The 23,428-nt window shown below is 33.3% G+C and overlaps 1 protein-coding gene and 1 long non-coding RNA gene across 2 annotated transcripts; both read left to right on the plus strand.

The window, feature by feature from the left end:
* The first annotated feature begins 17,835 nt into the window (after positions 1-17,835).
* On the plus strand, positions 17,836-20,907 carry LOC126677123 (uncharacterized). Its single transcript, XM_050371596.2, has 5 exons — positions 17,836-18,489; positions 18,721-18,983; positions 19,483-19,620; positions 20,073-20,312; positions 20,640-20,907. The coding sequence occupies exons 1-5, from the start codon at positions 17,916-17,918 to the stop codon at positions 20,751-20,753; spliced, it is 1,329 nt and encodes a 442-aa protein (XP_050227553.1). The 5' UTR covers positions 17,836-17,915; the 3' UTR covers positions 20,754-20,907.
* Positions 20,908-21,900: 993 nt separating this feature from the next.
* LOC126677124 (uncharacterized) lies at positions 21,901-22,998 on the plus strand. The gene is made up of 4 exons (XR_007640479.2): positions 21,901-22,010; positions 22,117-22,296; positions 22,479-22,563; positions 22,803-22,998. It is a non-coding gene; the product is annotated as an uncharacterized LOC126677124 (long non-coding RNA).
* Positions 22,999-23,428: the final 430 nt, after the last annotated feature.

Raw genomic sequence — 23,428 nt, forward strand, 5'->3', positions numbered from 1 at the left:
TCCTTAAATCTCGCTAATTAGCTTAATAAAATTATTCCAATTCCCCGATATAATTAAATTAAATTCTTCGTAACTTAATTTATCGGAATTTCCGACACGTGGCACGACTTAATTATTTGGGGTATTACACTTGTGCACACAGTCTCGATAATGCATATCGAGTAGCTCATTCTAATCCAGACCCATAATCATTTAAAACAATTTAAAATCATTTATGATACTAAAATACAATTGCGTTACTTAATAAAGCGGTAAATAGCACTACAAACTCACTGCTTGCGAAACCACGTGATAATCATGGCAAGCACACTAATCCTGCACGGACTCCGAAGCACGAGAAGACGAAGGTTCTAACACAAAGTACAAGTTAAAATCCATACAACCCCTAACTCTAAGATTATTAGAGACCACATAGGACTAATATCTCAAACGCAATCCAAAATACAAGCCAAAGTAAGTGGCACAGTGATATGAGTATTTTACTCCTATTTAGAGTGCCGTTTCCGCATGCTTTTATTACGATTTATCATGGTTTTATGGTTTTCCGAGTGCCTTATTATATGTTTTAGTATTTCAGGTACTTTGGAGCATCGCGGAAGCATTTTGGTAGAAAAGATGGAAAAGTCGACGGATAAGAGGCGAAAGCTCATTTGCAAGTCTGAAAAACCGACCCCTCTGCACTAATTGGGAAATTGGAACCAGCTACAGGCCTCAAATGAATTTGTGTTCTTCATGAAAGTTAAAGTAGACGTCCCAAGATTTCCAAAGGTTCAAGAACCGACTCAATCGGACATTGCTACACAAAGTTATGAAGTTTTGAAGATAGGAGCTGAAACCGTAATGTCAAGCTAGAATCGAGCTCACCAAGACCAAGAGGGAGCTCGATTCGAGCTCACCACTCTGAGTTCCAGAAATTCAAGCTCGAATCGAGCTTGAGGAGCAAAAAATCAAGCTCGATTCGAGCATAGGCTTGTGTAAAGAGGGAAATTTGATTTCAAATGCTTCAAGGCTTAATTCTCTTTGCTTCTTTGGGCCAAACACTCTTTGAGTGAATGTTTTTCTTTCCTCTTTTGTAAACATATAAAAACCCTTTTATCTCTATTTTAGGTTAGATGATGCTTTTGTAGAGAATTGTTAGACATCTCATTATTGTAGCAACATTTTCTCTCTAGCTTTAAATCATTGTTCTTATTGTTCTTACTAAAAGTAGTAAAGGATCTTGATAGTTCTTAGTGTTCTTCAAACTAATTTCCAGATTTTGAGAAACTTATTAAATACAAGTATTAGTCCTTTAATTGAAGATTCATTATCTTGTTTATGTGTTTAAAGTTCATTTATTACTCCAAGGTACTCAATCTTTACTCTATGCCTAATCTTTATTATTGCTTAATTAGTTTTTCCATGATGATGATTAGTAGCTAAACCCCTTGTTTGGGGGTTGTTATGATTGTCATGCTTGATTAAATAGGTGATTAGGGTTAGGGTTTATGGGTGATGTTGGTTGTTGTGCTTCTTGAGCTTAATGCTTAGAATAGGTTGGCCTCTTATTCTTTGCTATGTGGTTTAATTAGGAGGACGAGAGTTAACTAATTAGACTATACCTAGGGGAGTACATGCCTTAGACCTAGATGCATTAGCATGATCTAGGGCTATCTTGGTTGTGGAGTTGGCTTGATTAGTTGGCTCGATTAACTCTATCGAAATCTATGAGCATGAGAGTGGATTAGATTTCGGAATTGTTAATCAAGTTTTGACTCATTCACTTCCGGCTCGAGAGAGCGGAATTGGTTCCGTAGAATAGCTTGACCCGACCTAAGTTCCTATCACCTTGACCAGAACTACCTAGATATGACTTTGGCATGACTAGCAACCTCCAAGCGTTTTTATCCTTAGTTGAATCCTTATTGTTCAATCTTGTTTAATTTAGTTTAATTGTGTCACGACCCGATTCCCGGATCGAGACCGGCGCTAGGGAATGGGAGTGGTTGCTCCGAAACCCGTAGCAAGCCTTAAAATAAAATCCATTTTTCCATTAAAACAATTTAACTTTTCTTTTAAAAGTTTACTCATATAAATTTGTTTCGAAATTCACTATAAATTTTTCGCGGAATAAAATCATATATTTTAAATTCCGAAACATAAATACTAGGTCAACCATTTCACGGGACCTCTTTTCCTTTTTCTCAACATGTCAACTGTTATAACCCTTTTTCAAAACGTTTTTAGGGTGAGACATGCAAATCACATTTATGCCACGTCGGGCCCACGTATACATTTTGTTTCGATGCCAACAGTTTCATTACTGTTTTCCACATTTATCCCGGTATCTCAAATACCCGAGAGGCATCACAAAATATCCATAATAAGCATGCATACATTAACATAATAATAACAAAGCGATGATAATTAAACAGAGTATGACGTGGCAGTTCATCGCAAAGTAAAAAGCATGCTAAAGTACGTCCGTCTAAACAGTTCTACTGCAGCACTAAGATAGGTAAATATATATACAAGATACCACATCGTCCAAAACAGAGACTTCATGAACAAGAATATGAAGCCTCACCAAAAATGACAGTCTACGTACCTGAAAAATTGGTACAACAACGGGGTCAGATATACTGGTGAGTTGACATCTTACAAACACACATTAAATAATTTAACTCGTCATAAAATAGATATATTTAAATATTTACTACCGGTTCAATCACAGAAACGTTAAAGCTTTTGAAATGAAATGCAATTTCTAATCCATATTCCTCTAAGTCCCCTTTCAGACTTAGATTAATAAACTAGTCGGCTGAACCCGTAGATTCACTCGACTCTAGTTTATTTTCCACTATCCTTTACAGTTCTAAACCTTTCTTTAGACTGTTCCCAACTTTTCTCATGAACTCAACGACCGATAACATTAAGTGTTCCATGACGCCGTTAGTTCTTAAATCAATCGGCCGAACTCTATCGTTCCGTCACCGTTAACTTGTTCGGGGTTCTAGACCGTCGTCTTAGAAGCTCTCCCGCAATGTCTGGACCGTCGTCTCAGACTTCTAGACCGTCGTCTAGATTTCCACATCCACTTAACGTAAAAATAAATATGCATGCAATAACTAGTGATCACATAGTCCTATTATAGCCCAAATAGGATGGTACGTTTCATAGACTCATGCCATAATAATTTTATTTACTCAAAATAAATATACGATATATTTAAAATGCTTTATGATATTAATTTTCCACATTAAAGTAATAATAATAATTTTATTACTTTAATGTATGCATGTAATAATGCAAACTCACAGACTGTCGTTCCACAATTATTTACGCACGCTAATCCACATTTAGCTCCTCGGCAATTATTGCCCCGTGAATGCCTCGCATTCCGAGATTGACCTTTTGTCGAATCTCTAAACGTTTGTTAATCAAAACGTTTCCCACTAATCATCACGATCGACATCGTGGCCCGTACACAAACTACGTATCGGGTTCAATCTTAGGAATCCAATTAAATTCATAATTTGGTCCATCTAAATCTTAGGTAAATTTTACCATTTTACCCTTTCGGAAAAATTCTCATATTTTAAAAAATACTATTCGGTCCTTATACATTTTCATATTCCAAAATACCTTTATTCAAAATCCTCTTTTAATAAAAATATAATATACATACATACATCCTTTAATTAAAATTTTCCAATTTTAATTAAATAAAACATTAATTAGTTTATATCTAACTAATTAATTCCAATTCATTTTAAAATATAAATCTTTTGGGTCCAAGCCCAAATTAAAAGTTCAAAATCTTAAAAACTTTTAATTTAAACAAATTCAAGGTTTCACTTACCTTTTAAGTCCACCAAAATCCATTTAGGACATATTAGTCCTTATACTTTCAAATCTTGCATTTTAGTCCTTTTACCAAATTTTAAATTATTACTTACCTTTTTAACTTTTTAACTTTGGGTCCAAATTATTTAGTTAAGTCTAAATAAAAGTCCAAAGTTCTAGTCCGGGGTCTAATTACGGTTTCGGCCCCCTCTTGGCCTTGGTCCATTTTGGTTCGGTTTCAACCCGACCAAATCTTGGCTCGGTTAAACAGAGATACCGTGCTCCGTTTACCGGCCGGTAGTGGTTCGCCGACCACCACCCCACTCTCTAAACCACCTATACCAAAATTAGCCAATCAATATCAAATTGAATGAATTTTAACTCTACCAAAATATTTAATCACACTTGATTAAATACACAATACTAACCACAATCACAACAATTTACACAACCAAACATTAATAGCCAACTATTCGGCCAACACACCAAAATCACCAAATAACACAATTTTTAACAATTAAATATTTCCATGGCATACTTATTAACTCATCAATTAATCAAGAAATTTAAAAGTAAAAATTTCTTTTCAATCAAGGATCTATTCGGCTTTTAGCCAAAATTTATCATTTCAAGTATTTAACCCCCATAACATATAAACATAATTTTAATCTCATCTAAACACCAACTAACATGCCAATTAAACAATACAAATCATTTATTAGCATTTTTCATATAATCGGTTAACAACTATTTATTGTTCAAAATTATCATGTAAATCCCATACATACAATTTCAACAATTACCCATAATCAAATTTTGTATACATTAATCATGCAATTCCAAAGACATATTCGGCCAACCAAGAAATTTTACAAACAACATCTATAATTCTTACTATCAACATATAACATGGCAACTCCCATAAATCATCATAAAATCACACACATATAAACATTTCGGCATACCCACTAAATAATTTTCATAATATTTTCATGCCATCATAGAATTATATTCGGCCATAACAAAATTTCCACTAACAAATTTTATCAAAAATTAAATCATGCATCACATTTAAATTAATCTTCTAACAATCTAATTAATCATGCAAACTTTATAATAAACACAACAAATCATCAAAGAATGGAAAATCACAATACTATTCGGCAATCACAAATTAATTACCCACAAATCTTTAATTTAAAAAAAATTTTAAATATATAACACACATATTCACCCATTTAACAATTTTTAACCCAAAATAATTTATCTCATAAATATTTTTTTTTTTTTAATCTCATTATTTTCGGTTTTAAAGAAAATTATTAAATTTTCACACTTGATCTTTGAAACCACCAAATTTCTTAAGAAATTTTAAATCACTTTAAACCTTGAAATTTCAAAACCCTACTTCATGAAAAATCATGAAAATATTCGGCCTTTTTAACACCACAAATTACCCTTTAAATTTTCTTTTTAAAACCCTTAATTTTTCTCAAAAACCAACCTTTTAACATCCAAAATACAATTTCCAGCTTTTTAAACTAAGTTCATAAGACTTGTTCAAGTTTGAAAACAAATGTAAAACATAACTACCTTAAAAACTTTGATTCTTTTAAAACCAACTCTTACCCATGTTTTATCTAGCTCACTAAAGCCATAATCCATGATTGCATGTAGGTTTTAAACCCTTGAACCAAAATTTTATCAAAACCGAAATTTTCAAAAACAAATTAACACCCAATTATTTGATCCTCTTAACAACCCACATTTTAAAAGAAAGATCATAAAAACTTTGATTAAAACCTCCCATTTAAGCATGAAACCGAAAAAGAAGAAGAATGAGAACCCAAAAAAAAATAACCATATAACACCCATTTAAAAGCTTTTAATCTTACCTTTTTAAAAGCTTGAGTTAAAGAAAATAATGGGGTTTGTTATTTTCCTAGGGTGTGGTTCGGCCAAGACAAGAAGAAGAAGAAGAGAGTGACTTTTGGTTTTCTAAAAAAAATACTTTTTACTCCTAAGAAAAAGGAGAAGAAAAGATTTCTTCTTATAGCATTTTAGTTTAAAAAGTTGTGGGGTCTAATTAGCCTTTTTTAATTGCAATCATAAGCTCAACTCCTAGGCTACATGCATGTTGACAAGTGTCCAAGTATGTGTCATCTCATATGCACTTGCTTTCTCCCCAAGTTAAGCCAATCTTAGCTTATTTAAATTATTTTTACGGTTTTCGAGGTACCGTAAAATCTTTCTCGAAAAATGTTTCCGAACTAAATTAATTTCTTATATGATCAAATTTTGAGCAAATATATTTATAACTTAATTTTTTTTAACGTTTTTAATTATTTAAATCGGTTTTATCAATTAATGACCGAAAATTACGAAAATGCCACCCATGCACAATAATTGATTTTCGTAGCCATGCACACGTAAACATTTAAATAATTAATCACATATCGCAAATAAATCAATCACATGCATTATAACACCGAAAATTAATTTCTTAACCGGTACTCTACCGCCGTTAATTTCCAATTCACCGCATTTTCAAAAATTCCATATTTTGAAAATTAGGGGTATTACATTCACTCCCCCTTACAAAAATTCGTCCTCGAATTTTCATAATCCTTTTTCCTTTCAACTTTATTCCTTTTCTTTCCATTTCTGTAACTCGGAACTTTTTCCGACTCAAAGGTAATTCTACCTTCCATACCACAACATTTCCTTAACGGAAATTCTCACATACTAAAACACACTTGCTAAGGCTATACTTAATCATAACTTAAGCATACCACCAAAATAACATCTACTCCAAAACTTATTATTTTCATGGGATTTCTATAGTCAAGTTTAACTAGTTTCTAGTTATCACTTAACTACCCAATTATCCTATATTCAATTTGGATAACCATATAATGGCTATATCACTTTATCTTCTATTACTTCTCATTTATTTTAAATTTTTCTATAGACTTTCCAAATCATACATATATTTTCTTTAGAAATAACTCATTCACATTATTCTAAAGATTTTAGAATTAGATATACTTAACCAAAATAAAAATTTTAGTTATACAAAATTTTCATTATTTCCGGGAGTACTTACCCGTTTTTGGCTCACTTTAAAAATTTTCCAAATTTTTTTTTTATAAAATTTTGGTCGACACAACTTTTTCTTGAAAACGTAAAATTTTCGTTCATCACTTCTCATATAACCGTAGCTCGGGATAATGACGGCTCTCACTATCAAAGAGTTGCATTTCTCTTTTAAATTTGTTTTCATGATGAATGTAAATATTATCTTTATGCATTTTCAAAATTTTACATGCATGCTAAATACTTTATGTTGGGTCCGAGCTTGCTATACCGTTTTAAATACAACTTTAAAATTTCATAGAAAAATTTTCGTAAGTTACTTTTGGATTTGTACTCCGAGAATAATTAAGATTTTCTTAATCCTAAATTTCTCTTATGATTTCTATTGCCCTCTTTTATCTTATTCCATTATTTATTTATTTACCGTAAAATTCACATTCCATTCTACAACCGAATTATACTCCATATTTTTTTTTTTTACACTATATTATTCCAATTACCAATTCATTGAGTGAATTTATTTTACTAATTCCATTTTACCTTTTTCATTCATGCTTCATTTTTATTTTGTTTTAACTTAGTTTCTACTCATTTTATCATACTATTATTTCTATTTGCCAATTATCTAACTTTAAACTTAAAACGAAACTTAATCTTAAAGAATACCTGTCGCTACTCCCGAGATCTAAATCTCACTCCTAATCCAATGGAACATACTCCTCGGGATCCTCCTCCGGGTCTTCTTCCGGATCCTCCTCTTGCTCCTCATCATCGGGTATCATCGCTCCAAAAATAGGATTCTCGGTATAGGGATAAAAATAAGCTTGCGGTGGTGTTCCTCGGGCTAACATATACTCCTCTAATGCTAACGCACGACCGTATAAGTACGGAAGTGGTCTCGCCCTCTCATTCAACAATCCGTAAAACTCATCACCTAAACCGTAAATGAAACGGGAATGAACATCCTCCGTATTCATCATCAAATCCGGTACCGCCGAATTAAACCTCATGAACTCCTCCATATACTCTCGAACCGACTTGCTTCCCCTAGTCAAAGTATCGAGATAACCTCCCAACAACACATACCTATACCTCTCACGGCTCTCGGTTCTAGCCACATCATCTAAGGCTTCGGCAACCCTCTCCTTAGCCTCTATAGCACTCATCTTAGCCTCCTTAAACTTGTCCACTCCCTTGGTGAACCAATCGGCTCTAAAGCTAGGGTTCGGTGGTTGCAACCCAACCGATTCCGATTGAAAGCCATTTCCAATAGCATTACTACCATTTTCAGCATTTGCGGTTTCCGGGGTCACGCTCCTCAAAAACTGCTCTACATTCACGTTGACCGATCCGGCATCCGCAACATACCGATTCCCTTGTGACATGTTATCCGAAAATCTAGACATACTGTCACAAAATAGAACCCACGTGAATCCCGTGCACATAATACACACAATAATCACAATTATCACAATTTTCACATTATCACCGAACACATTTCGGTTCAACCAACACACCATGCAAAAATTAAATCACATACTCACTTTGCACATTTTTCACATAGCAATTACACCATAATTTTTTTTTGGTTTCAATAACCCAATCAAATCTCAATTATCAATCACGTAATTGCAAATATTCACAAAATCACATTCCCATTTATCACATCAAACAATTGCAATTAATCACCAAATCACATTTTCAAGCATTAAATCACATAATTGCAATCAATCGCAAAATCACATTATCGTTTAATCACAACAACACAAATTCAATTCCTAGGGAACACTACGGAATAGAATTTTGAAAAACGATAACTTAGTCAAGACATGACATCGATTTCCTATTTTGCTGCAGTAGATTTCCTAGGGATACTCATTCCTTCCTAGGAACTCAATAAACAACTCAACTTTTCACATAACGCCACATCATCAAAAATTTCGATTTCGCACATCGAAATAAAATCACAATTTTTTTTTTTCATTTCTCAAAAATTTTCGATTCTCTTTTCGAAAATAAAATCACTCTTTCACGCAATGGCCCAATTAATCAACCATTGCTCTGATACCACCTTTGTCACGACCCGATTCCCGGATCGAGACCGGCGCTAGGGAATGGGAGTGGTTGCTCCGAAACCCGTAGCAAGCCTTAAAATAAAATCCATTTTTCCATTAAAACAATTTAACTTTTCTTTTAAAAGTTTACTCATATAAATTTGTTTCGAAATTCACTATAAATTTTTCGCGGAATAAAATCATATATTTTAAATTCCGAAACATAAATACTAGGTCAACCATTTCACGGGACCTCTTTTCCTTTTTCTCAACATGTCAACTGTTATAACCCTTTTTCAAAACGTTTTTAGGGTGAGACATGCAAATCACATTTATGCCACGTCGGGCCCACGTATACATTTTGTTTCGATGCCAACAGTTTCATTACTGTTTTCCACATTTATCCCGGTATCTCAAATACCCGAGAGGCATCACAAAATATCCATAATAAGCATGCATACATTAACATAATAATAACAAAGCGATGATAATTAAACAGAGTATGACGTGGCAGTTCATCGCAAAGTAAAAAGCATGCTAAAGTACGTCCGTCTAAACAGTTCTACTGCAGCACTAAGATAGGTAAATATATATACAAGATACCACATCGTCCAAAACAGAGACTTCATGAACAAGAATATGAAGCCTCACCAAAAATGACAGTCTACGTACCTGAAAAATTGGTACAACAACGGGGTCAGATATACTGGTGAGTTGACATCTTACAAACACACATTAAATAATTTAACTCGTCATAAAATAGATATATTTAAATATTTACTACCGGTTCAATCACAGAAACGTTAAAGCTTTTGAAATGAAATGCAATTTCTAATCCATATTCCTCTAAGTCCCCTTTCAGACTTAGATTAATAAACTAGTCGGCTGAACCCGTAGATTCACTCGACTCTAGTTTATTTTCCACTATCCTTTACAGTTCTAAACCTTTCTTTAGACTGTTCCCAACTTTTCTCATGAACTCAACGACCGATAACATTAAGTGTTCCATGACGCCGTTAGTTCTTAAATCAATCGGCCGAACTCTATCGTTCCGTCACCGTTAACTTGTTCGGGGTTCTAGACCGTCGTCTTAGAAGCTCTCCCGCAATGTCTGGACCGTCGTCTCAGACTTCTAGACCGTCGTCTAGATTTCCACATCCACTTAACGTAAAAATAAATATGCATGCAATAACTAGTGATCACATAGTCCTATTATAGCCCAAATAGGATGGTACGTTTCATAGACTCATGCCATAATAATTTTATTTACTCAAAATAAATATACGATATATTTAAAATGCTTTATGATATTAATTTTCCACATTAAAGTAATAATAATAATTTTATTACTTTAATGTATGCATGTAATAATGCAAACTCACAGACTGTCGTTCCACAATTATTTACGCACGCTAATCCACATTTAGCTCCTCGGCAATTATTGCCCCGTGAATGCCTCGCATTCCGAGATTGACCTTTTGTCGAATCTCTAAACGTTTGTTAATCAAAACGTTTCCCACTAATCATCACGATCGACATCGTGGCCCGTACACAAACTACGTATCGGGTTCAATCTTAGGAATCCAATTAAATTCATAATTTGGTCCATCTAAATCTTAGGTAAATTTTACCATTTTACCCTTTCGGAAAAATTCTCATATTTTAAAAAATACTATTCGGTCCTTATACATTTTCATATTCCAAAATACCTTTATTCAAAATCCTCTTTTAATAAAAATATAATATACATACATACATCCTTTAATTAAAATTTTCCAATTTTAATTAAATAAAACATTAATTAGTTTATATCTAACTAATTAATTCCAATTCATTTTAAAATATAAATCTTTTGGGTCCAAGCCCAAATTAAAAGTTCAAAATCTTAAAAACTTTTAATTTAAACAAATTCAAGGTTTCACTTACCTTTTAAGTCCACCAAAATCCATTTAGGACATATTAGTCCTTATACTTTCAAATCTTGCATTTTAGTCCTTTTACCAAATTTTAAATTATTACTTACCTTTTTAACTTTTTAACTTTGGGTCCAAATTATTTAGTTAAGTCTAAATAAAAGTCCAAAGTTCTAGTCCGGGGTCTAATTACGGTTTCGGCCCCCTCTTGGCCTTGGTCCATTTTGGTTCGGTTTCAACCCGACCAAATCTTGGCTCGGTTAAACAGAGATACCGTGCTCCGTTTACCGGCCGGTAGTGGTTCGCCGACCACCACCCCACTCTCTAAACCACCTATACCAAAATTAGCCAATCAATATCAAATTGAATGAATTTTAACTCTACCAAAATATTTAATCACACTTGATTAAATACACAATACTAACCACAATCACAACAATTTACACAACCAAACATTAATAGCCAACTATTCGGCCAACACACCAAAATCACCAAATAACACAATTTTTAACAATTAAATATTTCCATGGCATACTTATTAACTCATCAATTAATCAAGAAATTTAAAAGTAAAAATTTCTTTTCAATCAAGGATCTATTCGGCTTTTAGCCAAAATTTATCATTTCAAGTATTTAACCCCCATAACATATAAACATAATTTTAATCTCATCTAAACACCAACTAACATGCCAATTAAACAATACAAATCATTTATTAGCATTTTTCATATAATCGGTTAACAACTATTTATTGTTCAAAATTATCATGTAAATCCCATACATACAATTTCAACAATTACCCATAATCAAATTTTGTATACATTAATCATGCAATTCCAAAGACATATTCGGCCAACCAAGAAATTTTACAAACAACATCTATAATTCTTACTATCAACATATAACATGGCAACTCCCATAAATCATCATAAAATCACACACATATAAACATTTCGGCATACCCACTAAATAATTTTCATAATATTTTCATGCCATCATAGAATTATATTCGGCCATAACAAAATTTCCACTAACAAATTTTATCAAAAATTAAATCATGCATCACATTTAAATTAATCTTCTAACAATCTAATTAATCATGCAAACTTTATAATAAACACAACAAATCATCAAAGAATGGAAAATCACAATACTATTCGGCAATCACAAATTAATTACCCACAAATCTTTAATTTAAAAAAAATTTTAAATATATAACACACATATTCACCCATTTAACAATTTTTAACCCAAAATAATTTATCTCATAAATATTTTTTTTTTTTTTAATCTCATTATTTTCGGTTTTAAAGAAAATTATTAAATTTTCACACTTGATCTTTGAAACCACCAAATTTCTTAAGAAATTTTAAATCACTTTAAACCTTGAAATTTCAAAACCCTACTTCATGAAAAATCATGAAAATATTCGGCCTTTTTAACACCACAAATTACCCTTTAAATTTTCTTTTTAAAACCCTTAATTTTTCTCAAAAACCAACCTTTTAACATCCAAAATACAATTTCCAGCTTTTTAAACTAAGTTCATAAGACTTGTTCAAGTTTGAAAACAAATGTAAAACATAACTACCTTAAAAACTTTGATTCTTTTAAAACCAACTCTTACCCATGTTTTATCTAGCTCACTAAAGCCATAATCCATGATTGCATGTAGGTTTTAAACCCTTGAACCAAAATTTTATCAAAACCGAAATTTTCAAAAACAAATTAACACCCAATTATTTGATCCTCTTAACAACCCACATTTTAAAAGAAAGATCATAAAAACTTTGATTAAAACCTCCCATTTAAGCATGAAACCGAAAAAGAAGAAGAATGAGAACCCAAAAAAAAATAACCATATAACACCCATTTAAAAGCTTTTAATCTTACCTTTTTAAAAGCTTGAGTTAAAGAAAATAATGGGGTTTGTTATTTTCCTAGGGTGTGGTTCGGCCAAGACAAGAAGAAGAAGAAGAGAGTGACTTTTGGTTTTCTAAAAAAAATACTTTTTACTCCTAAGAAAAAGGAGAAGAAAAGATTTCTTCTTATAGCATTTTAGTTTAAAAAGTTGTGGGGTCTAATTAGCCTTTTTTAATTGCAATCATAAGCTCAACTCCTAGGCTACATGCATGTTGACAAGTGTCCAAGTATGTGTCATCTCATATGCACTTGCTTTCTCCCCAAGTTAAGCCAATCTTAGCTTATTTAAATTATTTTTACGGTTTTCGAGGTACCGTAAAATCTTTCTCGAAAAATGTTTCCGAACTAAATTAATTTCTTATATGATCAAATTTTGAGCAAATATATTTATAACTTAATTTTTTTTAACGTTTTTAATTATTTAAATCGGTTTTATCAATTAATGACCGAAAATTACGAAAATGCCACCCATGCACAATAATTGATTTTCGTAGCCATGCACACGTAAACATTTAAATAATTAATCACATATCGCAAATAAATCAATCACATGCATTATAACACCGAAAATTAATTTCTTAACCGGTACTCTACCGCCGTTAATTTCCAATTCACCGCATTTTCAAAAATTCCATATTTTGAAAATTAGGGGTATTACAAATTGCAAGTTTAGTAGTTTTTTACCTTTAGACTTTTGATACTTTGAAATCCATATTCATGTTTGCTAAACGAACTGAATAGCAACTAAAATCACTCTCATCAATCATCACTCTTGAATTCACTCCTTGTGGGTACGATAACTCGGACTTAGGTCCACTCTATTACAAGTTGGGTTTATTCTCAACACACAGTATAACATCCAAACATACTGAAATCAAACGAATAACTAAGTCTAATAGAGTTCCCTTTTGAGTCCAAATTTGAAAGGTTTAAATAATTAGTTCAATTCTCAAAACCCAAGTGAAAGTCCTAAAGTATTGGGTTAGTCGAGTAAAGGCAAAATAAGCTAACTTCACATGTCGGGCGACCCAAGTCTAACCCGACCCAAAGATACCAAAGTAGTATTCAAAGTCAAATCTGAAACCTTTAATCCAAAACAATACTTATTTGAAAACATGGAACTCAATATAGCTTAATATCAATGATTCACTTATTTATCAAACTCGAAACTAGCCTCAATTGGCAAAATTACCCAAGGTAGTCATCAGTGTTTCAAAATCACATAATTAGGTTCAATAAGGATTTAAATATGTATTTAAATCAATCAACTCAAATATGAAAATAGAGAAACCAATTCAGCCAATTACAAGGCACAACATTGCCATCTTATATATAAATTAACACGAAACAAACTAATGATCTTTAAACAATGCCAACATGTTACAAACATCCCTAAAATCACCTATGGGCAGCAACTAACAACAATCAAATTAAACAAAGTGTAAACGTGAAATACAAGTCAAATACTCAACTTACAATCCATCCAAAAATCCAAACAACAACGAGTTGAAATTAACAATCTACATCAGCAATAAGTAAGAATTTCCAGCAACCAAAATCATTTCAAAACAGCTAACAAAACATGCCAAGATTATACCAAGAAATCTAGCATCGAATCCTACCAATTTACCTTGCAAATAGAGAGTAATGTCTAACGACAACACTTGTTAAGATAAATCTAACATACCAACTCTGATTATACAAGCAACACAGTAGGTAATATCAATATAACAACATAACAACAAATCAAGAAAGTAATAACATGTTTTAGCGAGAGAAACAACACCTACCATGATAAGAACAACAAAATGAATCAAGGAACAATGAGATCAGGTTAGGTTAGCCCCTCCAACTCACAAAGTCGATGGAAATCATGGAATGGATAGTCAAGGATCGAAACAAATGAAAGAGTTAATGATAGAACGATAGAAAAGACATACGAATCACTTACCGAGTGACGGATGACGTATTCTGAGATCCCATTCGTCCCAGGGTTTTAGGTTTTATTAAAAGAGTGTTTAAAATGATTAGGGTCAGATAAGAGGTCTATTTATAGACCCCGCTGCGGAAATAGAGAGCAGGGCGTGATGGGAGGCGTGATGCACAACAAGACCAAGGGCGCGGCGCGAGGCGTGCCAGCCTTGTCGCGTCCTTAAGGCTAGACCCGGAATGGGCCTTCAACAAGGCCCCGAGCCCACAGACTGATTTCCAAACTCAAACAAGGACTTAAACAAGTTCAACTGACATCCAAAACGATCGATACGGTGACAGAGACCCGACTGAAATCGAGCGGAAAACGCAGTATATTACAATGCCCATGCCTCCAATATAGTCATAAATGGGAGATGAGAATCATGAAGAAGAATCATGTGCATTCATATCCATATGCTCACTCACATGCCAAATGCACATACATACATATATGATCACTCTTGTGCACATTGCTATGCTTATACATGTGGGGCTCCTAGAGTCAAGACTTACTCAAGATATGCTCACATGTCCTATAAGCTTTAATATGTGTATTGCATGAGATTTGGTCATAAGAATATTGATTGCTATATGAGGAAAGTCCAATTGAGGTTGATTCCATTATACTACTCTAATTATAACTTTCAAGGATCCAAAGTGATTTGGGTACCTAAGGTTTGAGTTTGTTTCTTCTAGTTTCCAAGGAGGCCGTTTCACATAAAATCAAATGGTATGTTGATAGCGGAAGCTCAAGGCACATGACCGGCCACATCTCCAACTTCACTCATTTAGAGCATAAAAACATAGGAAGTGCCACCTTCAGGGAAGATGCCAAAGGTCAAGTTGTGGGGATAGGCAAGATAGGTAACTCTACCTCTCCTTCTATAGAGAATGTGTGGCTTGTAAATGGTCTAAAATATAATCTTTTGAGTGTTAATCAATTATGTGACAAGGGCTATAATGTGACTTTCGATTTCAAAGCTTGCTATGTTATCCAACCAATGGATAGTGTGGTAGTCTTCAAGGGAATCCGAAAGAAAAATATTTACATAATTGACTTGGATATGCTTGAAAACCCAGATGACAAGTGTTTACTATCACTCAGTGATGAGTCTTGTTTGTGGCACCGAAGACTTATTCATGCTAGTTTAGACCTCTTAAATGAGGTAAGTAAGGATGAACTTGTCAAAGGTTTGCCGAAACTAAAATTTTGAAAAGACAAAGTGTGTGGACCTTGTCAAATGGGAAAACAACACAAGTCTTTTTTTAAAGCCAAAAATGTTGTTTCAACTTCTAGACCTTTACAATTGCTTCACATGAACTTATGTGGACCTATGAGAGTTGCTATCTTGCGTGGCATGCACTATGCTTTTGTTATTGTTGACGATTACTCTAGATTCACTTGGGTTATATATTTTTGGCTCATTCAAAAATAAAAAGATTTGCCTATTTGAAGCATTAGAAGTGATCATGGACTGAATTTCAAAATTATTTTTTCAAAGCATTTTATAATGAAAATGGTATTTTTCACAATTTTTCTTCTCCTCAAACGCCTCAACAAAATGGGATTGTTGGAAGGAATAATCGTACTTTGGTTAAAATGGCTAGTTCTATGCTCAATGAGTATGACTTACCTCAATACTTATGGGCTGAAACCATTAACACTGCGTGCTATGTTTCAAACTGCATTTTTAAAAGATCGATTTTGAACGAAACTTCTTATGAGCTTTGGATGGAAAGGAAGCCTAAAATATCTTACTTTAGAGTGATTGGATGCAAGTGCTTTATATTGAAAACCAAGGATGACCTCATAAAATTTAATTCCAAAACAGATGAAGGCGTGTTTTTAGGTTATGCCTCTACTAGCAAGTCTTTAGAGTCTTAAAAAAGCGTACTTTAATTATTGAGTAGTCTATGCATGTGGTATTTGATGAGTCCTCCAATGAATTTCCAGAGAAGGGCTCGTTTGCTCATGATTTTGTTGGTACATTTGAGGATCTCACACTTGGAGAAAATCAAGAAAATTAATCAAGTGAAGTGGAGGTTCCTCAACCAACTCAAAGGAGATAAAAAGGAAGAACTTGTATCTCCTCCTCCGGTTCAACCTACCCATGATCTACCTAAGGATTGGGCTTTCAAGAAAACTCATTCTCAAGAGTCGATCATTGGTGACACATCAAGGGAAGTAAGTACTCGCTCTCATTTCCGTATTTTTTTCAATGTTGCTTTCCTATCTCAATTTGAACCCACTAAAATTAGTGAAGTTCTAGTTGATGAATGTTGGGTGAGTTCTATGCAAGATGAACTCAATTAATTCGAAAGGAATAACGTTTGGGAGTTAGTCCCTCCTCCTAATGGCCATACCATTATTGGAACAAAATGGGTTTTCCGGAATAAGTTGGATGAAAGCGGAGTGATAACTCGGAACAAGTCCCGATTATGAAGCGACATTTACTCTGATTGCTAGATTAGAAGCAATACGCAAGATTTTAGCATATGCATCTTGCATGAATTTCAAACTTTTTTCAAATGGATGTTAAAAGTGCATTTTAGATTATTTTATTGAGGAGGAAGATTATATTAAACAACCTCCTGGTTTTGAAGATTATATGTTTGAGTTCAAGACTTTTCAGCATTTTTTCAAACTTCAGCTTCACATTCTTAAAGGTTCAAGATTTTTTATCCTCGTTCGAAGTATACTAGCAGCGGAACCGGTGGCTAATAGAAGTTGCGAAGGTACGATCGGTGCCAGAGAATTCATAACAGTTGAATTCATCCTGTTTTTAGTCACATGTCAAATTTGTATGTTTAGATTTCTATTACTGTTTTGTTTCTTGCCATAGATCTATTATATGTTTTAGTTGTTTTTACTTTTATAATTTCGATCTACGATGTACTTCAAAGTTTAGATGTAATCGGTTAATTCTATCAATAATATATACTGTTTGGCAAAAAAAAAGAGTACTTAAAGAAAGGACCCATTAATTAAAAAAGAAAAATTGAAGGACTAAGTGAAACATAAGATTTATAGGAAGTAAGTGAAAAAATGTTGTAAAGTTGAAGGACGTGAGAAGGAGGGCTAAGGATGAAGTGAAAGAAAGGGAGTGTAGAAGCATTGGAGAAATTTGGGAGAATGGGAAGCCGTAATTTGAGCACAGTGTTGGTGGTTGTGTGGGTGTTGATTGCAAACCCAGCAGCAGGAGATTCAGATTCAATTATAGGGAGATTCCAACAATATCTCCAAATCAACACAGCTCACCCCAATCCCAACTACAAAGAAGCAGAAGAATTCCTAGTATCCCAAGCCAAATCCATAGGACTGGAATCCCAGTCCATAGAGTTTGTGACAGGGAAGCCGCTTCTTCTCCTCAAGTGGCAGGGCTCCAGCCCCACTCTTCCTTCGATTCTCCTTTTTTCTCATACTGATGTGGTTCCCGTTGAGCAGCACAAGTGGGATTATCCTGCCTTCGCCGCAATTCTCGATTCCCATGGTAATATCTATGCTAGAGGTTCCCAGGACATGAAGTGCGTCGGCATGCAGTATTTGGAAGCTGTTCGTCGCCTTAACTCGTCTGGGTTCCGCCCAATTCGATCCGTTTATATCTTGTTTTCTCCTGATGAGGAAATAGGTGGACATGATGGTGCTGAGAGGTTTGCTCATTCTCATATCTTCAACTCCATGAATGTTGGCATAGTTCTTGATGAAGGTATATTTATGTTCAGTTTAGATTTGTTGTGGATGTTGAGAATTTAGAGCATAGACTTTCCATTCTATTTGTATGGAAACAAAAACGTATTTTTAAAAATAGTTTATAAATATTAAGTTTCGGAGTCATCGGAAGCAGAATCGGAATATATGATTCTGTGTAATGTGTAACACAGGCCCATACATATGTGATTTTGCGAGTGATGTATGTTCTGCTGCATCCATTTAACAGGTTTGGCATCTCCTGCTGAGCACTATAGGCCATTTTATGGAGAGAGGAGTCCGTGGTGGCTTGTGATTAAGGCGACTGGGCCTCCAGGGCATGGGGCTAAACTTTATGACAATAGTGCCATGGAGAACCTTCTTAAAAGTATTGAGAGTGTGAGGAGATTTCGCGCGTCTCAGTTTGATTTGGTCAAGGCTGGTTTGAAGGCTGAAGGAGAGGTTACGTCTGTTAATATGGTCTTTCTTAAAGCAGGCACTCCATCACCAACTGTAAGCATTACTAACATATTCTTCGCCGTTACTTCCATATTTTTTTCTATCTTCTACTTCGATGTCTAACCAATCTATATCACTATCTACTTGCAATTTAGCTTGATGGATTCAAAACAAAAACACCACTGCTTAAACACCAATGATTTATCTGCTCGTTTAATACAAACACTACAGGAACAATTATTTTGCTAAGCTTGTGAGACTACTTGCTCTTGCAAACCTTTAAAAGGAAATTATCAAATTCAAATTTTTCATACGAAACTTACTACTTGCTCTTGTTTTTTTTTTTATTATTGGCATATGCCCATGTGATGAATTGCACTTTAGTGCCTTAGGCTAGCTCTGCTCAAAAAGTACCTAAAGAGTTGATTGTAATTTATTGAAGTCCTTATATCATTGTTCATCAGCTATTTTTGGATCCGAGGCAATCCACCAAAGAATCTAACAATGCATTTCTCTTGGTATGTGCAATTCATGGCTTTCTTTTCTCTGTCAGGGGTTTGTCATGAATTTGCAGCCGTCTGAAGCAGAAGCAGGTTTTGATGTTCGGGTCCCACCAACTGCTGATCCTGAATCTTTGGAAAGGCGAATCGCTGAAGAATGGGCTCCTGCTTCCCGCAATATGACATTCCAGGTACTGTTAAACTAGTAGAATAGTTTAACATCACTAGCTATAGAACCTCATTTTCTATCAGTAACTAGTGATATTCTGCCTGAAGATATGGGAGGAGACCTTATGTTTTTAATACATGCATTACTGTCTTTTAGTTGTTCATACAATCTGTTTTTGTTTTTGATTAGAATGGACTATGCCACTGATTTAACAACTTGCGAAGAATTGGTAATTCCACAAATATAGAATAAGAGGAATAATTTTTTTTTTGGTATCAATTTGATTATCTAGCTTAAGGAAAGTGGCATATAGGACATTGTTCATGGTAATTCTAGTTTTTGTATCAATTTTCATGTAAATGAGTAAATAACATTTGCTGCTGCTAGAAAGTCTGGCACATGTAATGCATGCAACTGGTAACTACTTTTTTTGAATGTTTTAAACATTCCTAAATATTTTAGTGGCTTGGGCAGTTTAAGCAGAAAACTACCGTACACGACAAGTACGGGAGGCCACTCCTTACAAAGACTGACAGTTCTAACCCATGGTGGACTCTGCTCGAAGAAGCTGTCAGAAAAGCAAATGGAACACTTGGTAAACCAGAGATCTTCCCTGCAGCCACTGATTCTCGTTACTTTCGGCAACAAGGAATTCCAGCAATCGGCTTTTCACCTATGGCAAATACGCCTATTCTTCTACATGATCATAATGAGGTAACGGAAAGAGCAATGCTTCCATCATGCTTGATAGTGTCATAGTTAAGTGTTCTGTTAAAATTCTAGTTTTTTCAATATCAAATACAAGAATTTAAAATATTTTAAACCGAAGTCAGTTTGGTTAACTTTTTCGTTTTGGGTCGGTTTTATACTAAAAATGAAGTGAAATTGGCTACTTCAAAAATCATACCAAACCAAAAATTGCCAAATTTTTGTATAGAGTCGAATAGAACCGAACTGAATTTATTAACTTGGTTCAGTGTTTGTGCAATTCCGTTCGTCACCAGTTGTGACGGCTAAGAAGTAATGTTTTGTATGTGGCAGTTCTTGAACCAAGCAGAGTACCTGAAAGGCATTGATGTGTATGAGTCCATAGTTAAAGTGTATGCATCTCATGTGGAACATGCAGGCATGGGGGAAACTAAAGATGAATTGTAATTCTGCCATTTGTAACATAGTGAGACTTCAGATTAAAGAATGTATGAATAAGTAGGCTATTTATGAGCACAAGTGGTTGAATGGACTCCTCACATTTTGACATTGTTGTACTACAAAATTCTTCATACTATTGTCAGAGCCTGTAAACTGTTTAGGAGCTTGTGCAGGATTACTAAATTGATGTTACTGTACTTATTCAAGCCTCAATAGACTACACTTCTGAGGCTCGTAGCTGTTTTCAAGGTTCGGATACAAATATTGGGTTTTTTTCTTTAGTTTAGGGAGATTAAGTTAAGAAATTATTTTCTAGACTTTGGTGTGGTGTTACCAATAATCTTGGCAAGAACAGACTCCATCTCGAAAATGATGGTATATGATAGGATCTCTGATCACAAGGGGTATTTACAGATACACTTGATTTTGTCCACTAGATTACAATTACACGCCTCAAATAAAACTTTAGCATTTATACTCTTTTTGACCTGTTAGTTTTGCACTAATACGCCGTTACAATGTTATTGAGGCTAGTCCACTCATACTTGCCTCTAGGTTTAATCCATGTGGCAACATATCTATATACTATAGTATAAAACCGAACCCAAAAACACTGTACATTGAACAGTGTTTTTGGGTTCAGTTCCTAAAAAACCTATGTTGTTTACATAATTTCATAATAACCATCCAAAAACACTGTACATTGAACAGTGTTTTTGGGTTCAGTTCCTAAAAAACCTATGTTGTTTACATAATTTCATAATAACCATGATAGAGTAGGTATTGCAAATGGATATTTTCGTAAGTTCCTCTTATTTGTGATATGAATACCATTCTTTTTCCATTTAATTTCAGAAAAACCAGTTATAATTTGGAATTTTTTAGATTTTGTCCTTATGCTGAAAGTTAAATTTTTACAAAAGGCTTTATTTTCTAATTATTTTCAAACAAAACCTTCATCAACATATTATATGTTCAGGGTTATTTAAGTAAAATTTTTGTTGTTTTATGATTCAAAGGATTAGAAAGCAATCATTATTGAATGAAAGAACATGCCACGTATACTGGAAGTCTGCATGCTTTCCAGCTGGTAACTAATCTGTCATTCATATAGCAGTAACACTTATTTTGGATACCTTTCTCAGTAATTAATAAAAATATAATTTCTTCATTGATATATAAAAATAAACTCTTCGTCCTAGCTCCTTCTGTTCTTTCTTTTCATCTTTCATTCTTTTCTCTCTGTTGACCTTTTTTAAGAAGGTCTTCTCTGTTTTTAATTTGTCATACAGTTTAATTTTCTGGTTATAATCATATCATAATTTTCTCTATTTTATTAACTTCGTTTCATGTGTCTTTTTTCATATAGTTACTTGGTAGCAGCGTCAATCCGATTTTAATGGTGTCAAGTTAATTAAGCGGCTTCAATTTTGGAGGCAGGGGACAATAATAATGGTAAAACAGAAAAAATAAGTTGGGTTTGAATTTTACAGTTGATTAAAAGTTCAATACGGAACTCTGCTCTAGCTTTGATCCTTCTACCGGCATGGTAATTTTCTTTTAACTTTGTATTTTGATAATAAGCTAAATTTATAATTTTTTAAATTGTAGAATTTTATTTTTAATTCTACTCCATATTGAATTTTGGAATGAGAGTTTTTTCTAATATGATGAGTCTCATTGCTCTTTTTGATTTAGTTGATTGAAGCAAACTTTGATTTATTTTTGCAGATTAGAGGTAATCATGTTTAAAAGTCTTTTGAAAATTTCTAAGCAGAAAGCTATTTGTCTAACTTCATTAGACATATTAAATGAGGTATGTTTTACTTCATCAATTTGTGATTTTTTTTAGTTTTGTTAAACTTTTATTGATAATTTGACTATCTTTCCATGTTGAAATTAAATTGTGGAATGTTTTATGCTTATATATTTACCATTTAATGTTATTTTTTATTTTGTAATTGATTACAGAAGTTCAACGCACAATTTTCTTTGTTTAATATTTGAAATTATAATTTGTGATTGAAAACTGAGTGTCAATTTTTGTGGATTCAGATTCACTTCAGGGGAGTATTTCAAAGCGATTTCCAGAAGATTAGAGGTTCATTGTTTAATTGATTCAAGTTTTGTGTTTTCTTTTAATAAATATCCATATTTCAATGCAAATGTAAATTTATGTTATTTTTTCTTTTAGTAAATTTCAATATGTAAATGTAAGTTTTTGTTATTTATATACCAACTTTTAGCAGTACTTGCAGTTCAAGTTTTGTATTCTCTGTATATATCCATATTTAAATGTAAATTTATGTCATGTAAATCTATATATCAGCTGTTAACACTACTTGCAGTTTAAGTTTCTATTTTTTATTATATAGATTTAGATTTATGTCATGTAAATCTACATACCAGCTGTAGCACTATATATCATCTCTACATTGTAGTTTTTTTTATTAATATTTAATTAAATAAATAATTATTTTTATTTAGTTTTCAATTAAAATTTTATTACTGCCTTTAATACAAGAAGAGAGCCAAAAACTTAAACAAAATCAAGCAAAAATGCTTCTATAATACAGAACACCACTAAAATCATGCATAATTTCAAAATGTTATAAAAATATCAAAGATTAGCTTATTTAATCGAAAGATTACTTAAATTTTAACTTTAAATCAATTATTTA

This window comes from Mercurialis annua, linkage group LG4 (assembly GCF_937616625.2).
Source record: "Mercurialis annua linkage group LG4, ddMerAnnu1.2, whole genome shotgun sequence".
NCBI classification, from domain to species: domain Eukaryota; kingdom Viridiplantae; phylum Streptophyta; class Magnoliopsida; order Malpighiales; family Euphorbiaceae; genus Mercurialis; species Mercurialis annua.

Bases quoted from the DNA above. Each gene is read 5' to 3' on its own strand.
- LOC126677123 (XM_050371596.2), top strand. From the start codon at position 17,916: ATGGGAAGCCGTAATTTGAGCACAGTGTTGGTGGTTGTGTGGGTGTTG. The intron at 19,621-20,072 runs GTACTGTTAAAC...TGGCTTGGGCAG, and splicing joins CCCGCAATATGACATTCCAG to TTTAAGCAGAAAACTACCGT. The intron at 20,313-20,639 runs GTAACGGAAAGA...TGTATGTGGCAG, and splicing joins TTCTACATGATCATAATGAG to TTCTTGAACCAAGCAGAGTA.